The sequence below is a fragment of the Nicotiana attenuata genome, unplaced genomic scaffold (assembly GCF_001879085.1).
Source record: "Nicotiana attenuata strain UT unplaced genomic scaffold, NIATTr2, whole genome shotgun sequence".
NCBI classification, from domain to species: Eukaryota; Viridiplantae; Streptophyta; class Magnoliopsida; order Solanales; family Solanaceae; genus Nicotiana; species Nicotiana attenuata.
The window spans coordinates 160,509-175,295 of record NW_017672607.1 but is presented as its reverse complement, the minus strand read 5'-3'; the positions used below and the strand labels follow the sequence as shown (position 1 = coordinate 175,295).

General features: G+C 35.8%; 1 protein-coding gene and 1 long non-coding RNA gene across 6 annotated transcripts; one reads left to right on the top strand and one right to left on the bottom strand.

Annotated features, from left to right (window-relative positions):
• Positions 1-218: 218 nt before the first annotated feature.
• LOC109213845 (phosphoenolpyruvate carboxykinase [ATP]-like) lies at positions 219-4,479 on the top strand. The gene is made up of 13 exons (XM_019377682.1): positions 219-326; positions 505-745; positions 962-1,134; positions 1,226-1,379; positions 1,671-1,755; positions 1,996-2,096; positions 2,272-2,570; positions 2,817-2,990; positions 3,083-3,148; positions 3,259-3,437; positions 3,524-3,693; positions 3,788-3,956; positions 4,072-4,479. The coding sequence occupies exons 2-13, from the start codon at positions 510-512 to the stop codon at positions 4,213-4,215; spliced, it is 1,950 nt and encodes a 649-aa protein (XP_019233227.1). The 5' UTR covers positions 219-326; positions 505-509; the 3' UTR covers positions 4,216-4,479.
• Positions 4,480-9,452: 4,973 nt separating this feature from the next.
• LOC109213844 lies at positions 9,453-14,163 on the bottom strand. 5 transcript variants are annotated; one of them, XR_002066072.1, is made up of 5 exons: positions 14,067-14,163; positions 11,565-12,355; positions 11,091-11,209; positions 10,607-10,754; positions 9,453-9,719 (listed from the first exon to the last, which is right to left on the bottom strand). It is a non-coding gene; the product is annotated as an uncharacterized LOC109213844 (long non-coding RNA). The 5 variants fall into 5 exon arrangements; XR_002066074.1 differs by having other exon boundaries at positions 11,565-12,025; XR_002066071.1 differs by lacking the exon at positions 14,067-14,163 and having other exon boundaries at positions 11,565-11,623; positions 11,748-14,057.
• Between the last annotated feature and the right edge of the window lie 624 nt (positions 14,164-14,787).

Sequence of the window (14,787 nt, the reverse complement as noted above, 5' to 3'; positions counted from 1 at the left end):
TATTCAGTTAGCGAGTGCTTCGTCTCCTATATCCCTAGTTCAACTTTTACCATAAAATCTAAAATAAATGTGCTTTATTCTTCACCATCTGTTTTACTATTATTTTGGTTTCAGAAATCTTGTGTTGACAAGTATTCCCTTTTTTTAGCCGCTAATTAACAATGACTATTAGACTAAGGTTTAGGCCTACGATGTGTTAGGATAAATTACATAGATTAGCAGCTCAAATATCACACGTTTTCATTTCTTCATTTCCTTATTGGAACTTCTCACTGCATTTAGACATCGACATCACAATATCTCCCAATCTTCTTCTCTGATCCTTGGTAAGTTTTCTTCCCATGTTTGTACAGTATATACAACCATTGAATTCTTTCCATATGCATGCAAATAACATGCATATGACTAAACAATGCCCACTTTTATAAAGCAAAAAACGTGAAAAAAATAAGTTGATTGATGAAAATAATGATACTATTATATTCTTTTAACTATGATTGATAGTAAGAATGGCATCCATTAATGGCAATGTGCTGGCGAAGATCGAGACACAGAAGATGAAAGAAGATACGATCATATGCCACGATGATAGTGCAGTTCCAGTGAAAGCTCAGACAGAGGACGAGTTGCATTCCCTACAGAAGAAGAAATCTGGACCCAATACCCCTATCAAGGGTATTCAGAGTGCCTTTGGCATCCCCACTACTGAAGTTGAGCGACAGAAACAACAACTCCAATCCATCAGGTAACTAAATGGATTCTATTGTAAAAACATTTTATATTTGGGCAATCAGGTGCACAAAGCATTCCGTGTTTATTTAGGATCCTGGAAATGTAGACAGTTTACCTAATGCAAACCTTAGTAGCTGCTGCTTTCATGGCTCGTGCATTAATGCAAATGCAAAAAACTTAAAACTCAAATCTTGTTGTAATTTGTTTTGTTGCGTGGGCATGAATACAGTGCATCATTGGCATCATTGACAAGAGAGACGGGACCAAAGGTTGTGAAAGGAGACCGTAGGGCGGAGACGCCCAAGTTGGTGCAAGCCTCTCAGCCTAAACACACTGCAGCACCTAACATTACTGATAGTGCTCTCAAGTTCACTCACATCCTCTATAATCTTTCCCCTGCTGGTAATTATTAATTTCCTATTACTACATTTGTCATTTTGATAATTGATTAAAGTTAGAATACACAAATCACATTTGTATCTGCCTTTTGTAGAGCTGTATGAGCAAGCAATCGAGAATGAAAAGGGCTCATTCATCACATCAAGTGGTGCTTTGGCCACACTTTCTGGAGCCAAAACTGGCCGATCCCCAAGAGACAAGCGCGTTGTTAAGGATGAAACCACTGCAAATGAACTTTGGTGGGGAAAGTAAGTTCATCTGTTTCTTTGTTTTTGGATAACCATTATGCATTCAAAACTCACTAGTCCGACTAATCTGGATTCGAGCTGGCTCGACCCACCAAGGAGTAATGCACTCTCTACAAAAAAAAGTTGTTCATTCAGAGGGATCCTAACCATCATAGTGTAAAGTTCAATTGCTTCTGCCTGATATGGCTTACCTTTTTTCAGACAAAGATTGTTTAGTTCCATCAAATATATGTTTAATTGGTATTGAGCATTTTTTAACGAAAGTCGTCTTTGTATTATGATTTTCAAAAGGGGTTCACCTAACATTGAAATGGACGAACAGACTTTCTTAATCAACAGAGAAAGAGCCGTTGATTATCTATGCTCTTTGGAGAAGGTATTTACATTATTGCATACTAGATTTTACTTTCCTCAAGTCTACTTTTATCATCAATTTTTAACGCATAAAAGACCTCTTAAGATCTCACTATCCAAATCATATTAATATCAAGATTATAGTATATAACACACATACGTGTATATAATTTGTTGCAAATATCAGCACAGTTCGGACTAAGATTTGCAACTTAACTAGACAATCAGTATGTTAAAGAAATTTTATCTATATATATTTCAGGTTTTCGTGAATGATCAGTTTCTCAACTGGGATCCAAACAATCGTATCAAAGTTAGAATTGTATCTGCCAGAGCCTATCACTCCTTGTTCATGCACAACATGTAAGCACTTGATCATGATTACTATTTAACTTTCTGTTTTTGCCTTTCTTTATATTACAGGTTATGAGCTAAGTATCCTTTACTTTGTAAACTGCATGTTAATTAGGTACATTTAGATTGGATTTAACTTATATACACTTACAGTATTACGTATAAATAACTGTTTGGCTGACAGGTGTATCCGACCCACTCCTGAAGAGCTAGAGAATTTTGGTACTCCGGACTTCACAATATACAATGCTGGGAAATTCCCATGTAATCGTTACACTCACTATATGACTTCTTCCACTAGCATAGACATTAATCTTGCTAGGAGAGAAATGGTGATCCTTGGCACACAGTATGCTGGCGAAATGAAGAAAGGTCTCTTCAGTCTAATGCACTATTTAATGCCTAAGCACCAGATTCTCTCTCTGCATTCTGGCTGCAATATGGGAAAAGAAGGAGATGTAGCCCTCTTCTTTGGATTATCAGGTACAAAATTTAACTTATATACACTGACACACATCATCAGAGTATTTTAACCGGTTATTTACCTGCATATTGTAGGTTTTCAAATTAGAATTACTATAGACAGTTATCCTGTTGTTACTAGTCATTTTAACTTGATGGCATAAAAGACATTGAAGGGATTAGTCATCTATTTTGAGGAATGGCAAATTTTCTCTGGTTTTCTAACTTTGTTAATAATGTTTCTTTTTCTGGACATGTTTATTTTAGGAACTGGGAAGACTACATTGTCTACAGACCATAATAGGTACCTAATCGGAGATGATGAACATTGTTGGAGTGATCATGGTGTTTCGAACATTGAGGGTGGTTGTTATGCAAAATGCATTGACTTATCAAGGGAGAAGGAGCCTGATATTTGGAACGCCATCAAGTTTGGCACCGGTAATATTCTCAGTACCTGATCATCTAAACATTATTTTCTTAAAGAATTTCCAGTATCAGCAAGTGGTGATATGTTTTCTTGTTCTGTGCAGTGTTGGAAAATGTGGTTTTTGAAGAGCGTACTCGACAAGTGGACTATACGGATAAATCAGTAACAGGTTATGTCTCAACTAATGTCATTGATTAGAATCCTAGCCCTGGCATATCAGAAGTCTTTAATCAGTTTATGTTGATTTATGGCTTTATTAATCGATTGCTTTGGTTGCAGAGAACACAAGGGCAGCATATCCAATTGAATACATCCCCAATGCTAAAATACCATGTGTTGGTCCTCATCCTAAAAATGTCATTCTCCTCGCCTGTGACGCGTTTGGTGTGCTCCCTCCAGTTAGCAAGTTGAACTTGGCACAAACAATGTACCACTTTATTAGTGGCTACACAGCTTTGGTATACGCATAACAACTTATATAGACTGACAATGTAAAGAATTTATATACAAGAGGTCAAGATAATATCTTTAATAATTCAAACAGGTGGCCGGAACCGAGGATGGAATTAAGGAGCCTACAGCAACATTTTCAGCATGCTTTGGTGCAGCATTTATAATGCTTCATCCGACAAAATACGCAGCAATGCTAGCTGAGAAAATGCAGAAACATGGAGCTACAGGATGGCTTGTGAACACTGGATGGTCAGGTGGAAGGTATAACTTAATTATAAGCACTCTAACCAGAAACATGTATTAATTCTACTTATATAATTAGACTTAGCTAATGAACTTTCTATATGACAAGCAGCTATGGATCAGGTAGTCGTATTAAGTTAGCATACACAAGAAAGATCATTGATGCTATACACTCAGGAGAACTTTTGAAAGCAAATTACACGAAAACTGAGGTGTTTGGGCTTGAAATCCCAACTGAACTTGAGGGAGTTCCTTCACAGATTCTAGATCCAGCGAACACTGTAAGTTACAATGTAACGCTGTTTCAATCAAACGATTCTATTTATATACGCTGACAGTATAAAGAAAAAACTATCAGTACATTGAGGTTCTTGAAATATTTTATTTATGTTGCAGTGGCCGGACAAGAGTGCGTACAAGGAAACTCTCATGAAGCTGGGAGGTCTATTTAGGAAGAACTTTGAGGTGTTCGCAAACTACAAGATTGGAGCTGATAACAATCTGACTGAGGAGATACTGGCTGCAGGTCCCAACTTCTGAGATTGAATTACTAGCTGAGTGAAAGTTAGGGGAAATAAATTAAAATATGTTGCTTTTGCAGAGAGACACAAGATTGCTAGAAAACCTTTGTGATTATCAACGTGCTACATTTTAGATGTAGCTTAGTTAAGAGAGTTAATTTCATTCATAACCCAACTTGTCTTGTTTCTGTCTTCACATTCATTTTCTTTTTCTTTTTTTCTTTAACTTCATTCACTATTACTGTGATTTCCTTGGTCTATAAAGAAGGCTTAAAGAATCCAATTATTTGTCTCCCTCTTGCATTTCACAACCATCTCAGACAAGCCAGAATGGTACTCAGGAGCTTATAGCATGCTCTATATATGGTCAGGTCGAAGGATCAAGTCATCTAATTTTCAAAATAGATTTGACTATAAATTTTATAATTTTTTCAAAATAAAATTTACATATCTATGTAGTAATTGCATTAAGATACTAGTAATCACAAAATTTTAATGCTAAACAGGCTTTAATATATTTTGTAAATCATAATGAAAAGATCATTTTTGAGTCCCAAATAGTAATAATGTTTCATGAGGCAGAGGAGTAATAGGAATCAATCAACTTAACTAGAACCAAACATGGCCTAATAGATTTCACAACTTTTTGCAAGTAGAGCTAAATTAAAGCATGCTGCTTCAGTAGCTTATGTCCGTAGCTATCCAACTAATATCTATCCAGTTTCAATGATACTTAACATGACAATTCATCAAAGAAATTATCTAAATCTTATACATTCCCAAGGACTGGTAGTACAAATCATGAGCTTCTAAGAATAGAGTTTACAAAGCTAATATGAAGTAAATACATCATATGTTTGAAAAATACTTAAAGAGAGTTTTATAATTCTAAGGCTACCATGAACAAGGGGCAGCTACAACAGGGACGCAAGTACATCTTCTAATTCATCTCCCCTCGAACACAACAACATCGGCACCCGGAATCTGCACGCAATGTGCAGAAAGTGTAGTATGAGTACAACCGACCCCATGTACTCAATATCTAACAAACCTAAACATAGGTTGAAAGCAGTGACGAGCTGGAACATAGGTCGGGTCCAACACCAATATCTAGTAGCAGGTCATAACAATGTACAACATATAAATAAGGAAGTAATTCAGAGATAAAATGCTTGGCGTCTTCATAGTTTTTCCAAAAAATAGTTCCGCATTTCAAGTATATCAGTGAAAACTCAACTCTTTTACCGAAATCGTCGAAAATACGAGTAAGTTTGAAAACTGTGAGTTTTTCCAAAAATCCTTTCAACAATAGATATGATGTTTCATTTCTTCCAGATAGGATGTGTGAAATACCTCTCTATGCCCACATATCAATGTGTGTAAAAAAAAGTCATGAATGACGTGATACCATACAACATGAGGAAAAATGCACCTCTATGCATGTATGTCATGTGCATGTCAAATGCGATGCGACTCAGTAGCAAAACCATATGTGTACTCTCAGAGTATCAATTCACTCAGTCCTTCCAGTCACTCAGTCCTTCCAGCCATTCAGTCCTTCCAGTCACTCAGTCCTTCCAGCCATTCAGTCCTCCCAGTCACTTAGTCCTCACAGCCACTCAGTCCTCCCAATCACTCGGCACTCGGCACTCGGCCCTCGGCCCTCGCACTAAGTAGGTACTTGTGCTCCCTGGGGGTGTGCAGACTCCGGAGGGGCTCCTTCAGCCCAAGCGCTATAACAAGCCAATCATGGCATAACAATCAGGCCATCGGCCTCACTCAGGCATAAATCAATAAACATGCTGCGGCGTGCAGCCCGATATCCTTACAATCAGGCCCTTGGCCTCACTCAGGCATAAATCAATATAATATGCTGCGGCGTGCAGCCCGATCCCATAAATATCCTCCCAATCAGGCCCTCGGCCTCACTCAGTCATCAGTCTCTCCTGTCTCTCGGGCCCTCAATGTCATTAAACTAGCCCGACAACAATGATATGATGTATCAATAAATAAAACTGAGACTGAGATATGATATAAATGCATGAATATGACTAAATACGAAATATCAATGAAATCAGTGAGGTGACAGCAAGAAACGACCACTATGGGTCCTAACAATATCAGCATAAAGCCTAAACATGATATCGAGCATGATTGACAGCTCAATTAATTAATCACATGGTGAAAACACAGATATCAACAAACTAGGGTCACTAAACAGTGCCAGGGAAACAACGGAGTCACAATTCACAGGATGCACGCCTACACGCCCGTCGCCTAGCATGTGTGTCACCTCAACACCAATCACATAGCACATAATTCGGGGTTTCATACCCTCAGCACTAAGTTTAAAAGAGTTACTTATCTTGAACAAGCCGATTCCACTACGAGCAAGCCAAGCGATGCTCCAAAAATGCCATCACACGCGTTCCGACCTCCGAACGGCTCAAAACTAACCAAAAGACAAATCAAATACATCAAACAATGTTAAAGGAACCAATCCCAATCGAGAAAGATCGAATCTTTAATCAAAAGCACAAAATCGGCAAAAAGCCCAACCCGGGCCCGCACCTCGGAACCCGACAAAATTTACAAACTCCGAAAACCCATTCAATTTCACAACCATCTCAGAACAAGCCAGAATGGTACTCAGGAGCTTATAGCATGCTCTATATCTGGTCAGGTCGACGGATCAAGACATCTAATTTTCAAAATAGATTTGATTATCAATTTTATAATTTTTTCAAAATAAAATTTACATATCTATGTAGTAATTGCATTAAGAATACTAGTAATCACAAAACTTTAATGCTAAACAGGCTTTAATATATTTTGAAAATCATAATGAAAAGATTATTTTTGAGTCCCAAATAGTAATAATGTTTTTTAATGTTTCATGAGGCAGAGGAGTAATAGGAATCAATCTACTTGACTAGAATCAAACATGGCCTAATAGATTTCACATTTTTTTTGCAAATAGAGCTAAATTAAAGCTTGCCGCTTCAGAAAATTACGATATTACATAGTTCAGTATAGTAGAATATGATGGGAATATTTTGCAGAAGTAACAAAAACTCACCCTTGACGAATAGTCAAAATTGTGTATAATGAACTACTAGTTCAGATACATGTATGAAGTTAATTATTTTTGGTTTCTCATCTGGTGTCCGATACCCGGTCTTAGGGCACAACTAATCCGCTTTGATTTTCGAGGACCCGAACTCCAGACATCTGGTTAAGGATGGAAGCATCATATACATCCCACCACAACCTTTGTTGCTCATTTATGAAATATGTTATTGGGCGAATATGGTGGTTGTTGGTATTATTTATACTTGGTAATGCAAAGTCAAAGATTTCTTTGTGGCCCCTTTTCCTTCGTTACTTCTTTGTCTTTGAGAAATACTAAGTGTCACTTGTCTTTCTTCTCTTTATATTGAATTGCTCTTTGTTGGGCTAGTAAAGAGCTAGTAAAAGGAAGTGGTCTCGCGCACATGAGAAATTGGTCCTGAAGGCAAAACAGTTTAATACTCCTTCTTGGTCCACAATCGCATGAGATCTAAATATATTACCATTCGAGCAGATAACTGTATTTTTTCGATAAGTTGTTCTTGTTTCCTTTTTGTTTTTTTTTGGAACCCCGGAAAAACCCGCAACTGCTACAGTCTCTGCCCTTCGGGTGAGCACTCTGTGCGCACTGGTTTCCTTCTTGTTCTTGATCAGTATTATCTAGTACTATTTTTCTTATAGTGGTTTCACTTGGGAATTGACCGGTGAATGAACAATTTGGTGGAGGGCAATTCACCAGTCTTCGCTGAGAGCAATTGCAATTTGCAGCTATGTCACACCTCCATCTTCAAATTCTAGATCCGCCTATATTGTGAATGTCAGTGCACAAAGCATAAGCTACGGGATTTATAGTAATATTTTGTAAACTCTAAATTCATACAGCAAACTTTATTTTAGAAGGATTAAAGAGGTAATTTCAGATTAAAGACAAAAAACTAGATATTGAACTCTGTCATTCTTTTTGAATATAGGACTAACAGAAGTTCAGAATGCACAACAAAAACAAAAACAAAAAGAATTGAAAAAGCACGTGACAGTCAATTTGTTACAGCAACAAAAACTTCATACTTCCCTGGGATGGGAAGTGTTGACCGTCTATATATGCACACATGGCAACTAACAAAACATAGATGCTATACTTCACTGGGAGTTCGAAGGGTGATGTTGGTGTTGCCCCAATATTATTATCATATTTGGTTTTCCTCTTTCTTGAAAGAAAGGGTAACATATTTACCATAATTAGGTTTTTTTTCTTGTAGAAGGAAATTATAAATCTCACATATTTGGCTAGTTCTTTTTCTTGTAGGAAAAGATGTGGACTTTTATAAATTGAGGATCCTTCCTTCTCATTCAGTAGCATCCACAATGTAACTTTACGGGACAAGTGTTAGTGTATCACTTGTGTTTGCCTCTTTGTGAGGTCGTTCTCTCGATATTTTGTACTCTCTTTTATATAGTGGATTGCTCATCTCAGCCATGGGCGTATGTCAATTGACCGAACCACGTTAAATATTTATATATTTTTTGATATATTTCTCTTTTATTGTCTGATTTATCGTCGTTCAAGTGTTGTTTTACTAGCTTCCGCATAACACCTAATTTTTTGGTTCTAGCAACTGTCAAGTCAACTAACAAACAAATTAAAGTGCTCATTAAAAGGCCTATACATATTAAAGTTACTGCAAAAAAAATTCAGAAATTCCCAAGTATTTAATTTCCAGCTTAAGCTAGCCAAAGCAAGAGATACACTATGACCCAAACCAAGCAAAGTTTGAATGGTTATTGTATTGAAATTGAAATCTTGAATGAAAAACTCATTAAACCATCATTACCAACTCCAAAACACCTCCTTTCCTACATGCTATCCTTCTTTGATCAGCTTGCTCCTAATTTTGCTGTACCCCTTCTTTACTTTTACCTTCCTGTTCCATCGGAAAAATCCCACTTGCAATTTGCTGCAAAGTGTTGAATCAGTTCAGGCACAGCTACAAAATTCACTATCTGAGATTCTAACGGAAGATTGTCAGAAAAATGGTAATGTAACAACGAATTCCTTGCCCAAGAAAATCAAAGACTGGAGTATATATGACACTAGGTGACGGGTGCCCGTGCACAAATGCCCGACATGGTTAGAAAATCTCATAACAAATAGAAAAGCACAGTATTCATCAAATTGTTAGTCCAACATAAACCAACTTGTTACGATTTAATTTCAATATAAAAAAACATAGATTCATATAAGTAAAAGGTTAATCTAGCAAGGGAGTAGCCACTTTCATAAGTTTAAGCACAACTCACGTTAGCTATTTACAGAGTTTTGCCTTAAATTTATTTATTGGCTAACTATTGACAACAAGGAATTTTTGCTTCAAGAATTCTCTTTGCAGGCATCAACTGTTGTTGCACAAAGTCTATTTCTTCTGGCTATGACTCAAGTGGTAGGCTCATCAAAACCTGCACAAATAACATGTGAAATGTCAAAAGACCATTGAACAAATATTATACTAAGTGCTGAAATTCTCGAAGTCTAGGTCCTAAATCCAAGAATATTTCTTACAAACATTGCTAGGATAATTTATGTGGTATATTGATAGATAATCTCTATCCCAGTCTTTCGAGGACATGATAGATGGAATGATAATGAAAACAAGGAAAAATCGATATGCAAATTTCCAGTATTTCATTTACTGCTAGCATGAGGCTCGAATAGTTGTGTTAACGAGTGCTCCAATAAAACAAGTTGCACCAGAATCTCTGTTATGCCTATACTAAAATATCCAGCATCTTTAGGCGGCAGGATATCTACATAAAACTTCCGAAACTACTTGCTACTGCAAAGAACTATTAGATACTTCTACCGTTAATAGTAAATGTTTATAGCTCTAAATACACCTCATTGTGTGGCTCCGTAGTTTTACAAGAACAAATATTTATATAAGTATGAGATTTGTATATACATATGTACATAGATATGTGTGAGAAAGGGGATAAGGCGCTAATGGATATTGTAGATACAGACAAATCATAAAAGTATAATAGTTTTCTCGGGCTAAAGAAGATAAATGACATGTATTAGCCAAGCAACAATCAGAGAAATTTTTTTTTATCAAATACTTCAAGCATAACACCAATAATATAATTTCTTTACCAAGATTAAAATCACTTTAGTCTATCATACTCCGATACTCGGTCCTAATTGTATGACTTACAGATCCTTGAGAGGCTATATAAAGGAATGCTATTTACATTAGATAGATAAGTAATACATTCTCCAAAAAAACATTAGATAGATAAGTAATGGCGAAAGAAAAAGCATATTATAAATGAAATTGTACAAGTACCCTATATTGAACCCAACAATTTAAAGAGCAGTGTAGACTTGGTCATCCCTAATTTAATTAGGTTCTCTTTTAATTATTGCTCCAGTTATCAATCCTATATTCCCCTTCTCATCGTTGTTACATATTCCTCATAATCAATATGCTCATCCTGCAAAACATCAACAATGTTAGCATACAGTTGATCATTTTTACACTCTTGGCCTTAATTTTAAATTGTGTAAATCTCATAAGGCAATGCTTTATTGCTTTAGGGTTTAAATTTTGAAGGATAAACAGTAGCAATGTCCTCATTTGGTATAAGAGGTCATCCATTGCTGCATCATGTATCCCCAAGTTCAAGAAATGTTGCACAAAGAGATAATAAACACAAAGATGTATGCAACACTATGTTCATTGCCAACTAAAAATGTATTCACTCTAATGGAAGTCCAAATTTTTATTTTCTCGTTAGTAATTTCTATAAATTTTGAGGCTTAGCTCTTACCTCTACATCAAAACCTAAAGCATTTTTTTAGTATCATAATCCCAAGTATCACATCTTGCCGACATCTTGTTGATATTTTCAGTGCAAAGCAAACATCACCACAACTGCTGCTGCCAGGACTGATGTGTGAAGAGAATAATACTTAAAATACTTAGAATGACATCTTAACCCATAAGCTCAGATTTGTACTTTAAATGTTTGAATCAGTTAATAAAGTTAAATCTTTGTAGAAATAAATCACATAAAGAATTAGTAATTTTCTAGAATCAAATTCAACTATAGGCTATGTTGCTCTAACTCTCTGCAAATATTGCTGGGTGCGTGTCGGATCCTCCAAATGTAGTGCATTTTTTGAGGATCTGACACAGGTGCGGCAACATTTTGGAGAGTTTGCACAACATAGACTATAGGTTCTCCAAAGTATATATTCTATGAGGCAAGTTAAAATAATTTCTCAAAGTTGCTAGTTCTTACCACTTCACTTGTTTTGTCAACTGCCTCTTATGTACCGACTATCCTCAAAGTAATTGATCCTAATTGAAATCAGAAATTAGTTTTTAACTGTGTAATGAAGATGCTTCTGGATTCAACCAAAATTTTCATCTCAAATAAGTAAAAAGAGGTACTCTTTACATATTTTTATTTCATCTAACTTACTTGCAACCTTTTAGATGTGCTTGGTACTTCCCATTAGGATAATTTTGCAACTATGTTAAGAGCAAGCAGGAACTTTAAGTAGTCCTTTCTCTAACAACAAAATCTGAAAGAAGCTCTGTTTAGACTAAACTTGTACATATGTCTAACTGAGTGGTGGCTGGTGCAGTCATACCTTAGTTTAAGACCTTGTTAAAATCAATTCAACTGCCTTGAAGTAGGGATAAAATTGAGCATCTTCGTGGTGTCACCAGAGGAATATCAGTAACTTAAATATAAATCTGGTAAAATAGTTATAAGTTCATTCAAAGCTTATTCAAAATTGCAACTTATGTGCACTCCAATATGCTTTAAGTGTGAGTCTGTGATGTGGATGTCAGGTATAACAATTTTACAAATGACAAAATGATACTCTTGAGCCCTCCTTTTGGGAAATTCAAATCATGAAGACTTGATTCATCCAAAATCAACAGAATATAGAAGTTCAGATTCACCTCTTGCTGATATTCATCAAATAACTCGGGTGCATTGTTCACTTCTAATTGGAGTTGTTGGCAACAAAGGCATAATGCATGTATAATTTAGGAACAGCACTAACATGCATGTTAAAGCTGTAGCAAGACATAATTCAATAGCTATAAGGAACTAACATATGCACATAAAAATGAATAAAGTGCAACAAACATACAAAGATTGCACAAACTAACCCTATAAACAGAAAACTCACACCATATACATTTAGAAGAAACGAAAAAGGAAAACTCTAAAAGAATGTAGGAAAAAAAATACATGCACTACACTACAATCACAATCTTACACAGCCCAACGCATAAACATCAACACTCGCATTTCATTAGAGAACCAACAAAATTCTCTCCCCCTAAATCGAAAACCAATGAGGAGCTTCACCAAAAATAGATAGAGCTCCACTAATCCTCCGAATGGATCTGATGCCAGAAGGCCCAAACCTATGAGGACTACCAAACACCTCACTCGTCTCCTCACCCTCGGTAAAAACAATAGAAATATAAGAAAACCATTAGCTAGCTTCTCCCCTAATCAGTGCAGTTAGGTCCAACACCACAAATTAGCAGATAGACTCATCAATTTCTCCTAAATGAAGGAAATGGAGACAACTTCCTCTGCTGCGTCGCACAATAATTTTCTCTCAGATGAAACCTATATAAATCATCAGAATATGTATTTGTAATAGCTAAAATGAGAAGATTGATATGATCACACAAAGATCATAGCTCCTTAACTTTAAGTAGTATTTTGTAGCCGTAGGATGGTACATATTACTAAAAGTGATGAATTTATACGTGAATTGGAAGATATAGCAGTAAGCATAAAGAGATCTTTAGATGCTAAATACTATATATAACATGAGTATAAATAGAGGTTTACTCATGAAATCAGAGAAGAAATTCACATTATGCGTTAAACATTTAAGGTAAGAGGTTATAATAAAATTCAAAAAGGAAATAATAGACCATAATTATTTCTCGCCAAGCAACTTTTTTCGAAGCATCTCCAAAGCAATGGATATATGAAAAGAAGAAACCTTGTTGCACAGTCTGTTAGCAGCCTGTGTGGTGTATACCAACATATAATATTTCAGGATATTTAAAATTATATTGACCAACCGAATCTTAAAAGAGTGCAGAGTAAAAACAAATTACTTGATTAAAGAGACAAACATACGTTGGTAAAAATCCAGCATGAAATCTCATAGCTGTAAGAGAAAATTGCCCTTCACAAAACAATCACTATACACCTATGAATTTTACCAACAAAAAAAAATTCTAACAGAACCAAAACTAACTTCATGGTCCATTTAATATCATTTAACCATCAGTATGTAGAAGTTTAAAAATTATTTCCCCAACGCCTAAAGCTTTAACAGAAATGAGCTTTAGTTTCTTTTTTTGTTCTTGAAAAATAATCCTCAGCCCAAAGTTCTTGTATTATTCATAAATAATTCGAACCTATGCAGCCAGCTCCAAAATTGCAAGTCAACTCATGTCGCAAAATTTAATTCTGACGATGTGCAGTATATGAAAAAACAGAAACCATCGGCGAATAATTTTACCCAAAGTATGCACTTATAGTCAAATAGAACCTGTGATGGGAAAGAAATTCTAAAATAGCATATAGTGAGAAAACCAAAAGACGTAACAGATGAAACAGTAAAACCTAACAGTGCCAGAGAAGTGCGAAAGAGATAACCAAAACAGAAAAAAAAATTACTATAAAGTTTTTCCACAAAGAGCATAGATAATCGCGATAAGAACGTTGAAAAGAGTAGGTAAACACACTTACTCTGTTTTCTCTATAGAGATTTTCTGGTTTGCTGGTATAACATAAAGTAATGATTGAATTGTCCAGCTCTGCTAATGGCCAAATGCCTTGGAGTAAATAATGGCGTGCACGTAAGCAAATTTGATAGCAGATTCTGCAATGACCTTTATTGGGGCGATGTGCACAAATAGCCACTAACAGCTCTTGTCTTTATTTTAAAGCCAGTGTTTTAAATGTCTTTAGTCTTTAGCCACTGGTTTAATAAACTATAACTGCCCGGACAAAAATACCCTTCTGCTCATGTCCTTAACTTCAGGACTTTAGGACTACATGTCCTTAACTTTTGAACTTGAAACTCTAAGTTCAGGACTTCAAGACTACATGTCCTTAACTTTTTAACCTGTAACTCTAAGTTCAGGACTACATGTCCTTAACTTTTGAACTTGGAACTCTAACTTCAAGACCAAGCGTCCTTAACTTTTGAACTTGTAAGTCAAAGTTAAAGACCTATTGTCCTTAACTTTTGAACTTGTAATTGTAAGTTAAGTACTGCTTGTCCTTAACTTTTGAACGTGTAATTCTAAGTTAAGGACTGTCTGTCCTTAACTTTTGAACTTGGAAATCAATGTTAAGGACCTATTGTCCTTAACGTTTGAACTTGTAACTGTAAGTTAAGGCTTGTCCTTAACTTTTGAACGTGTAACTGTAAGTTAAGGACTGTCTGTCCTTAACTTTTGAACTT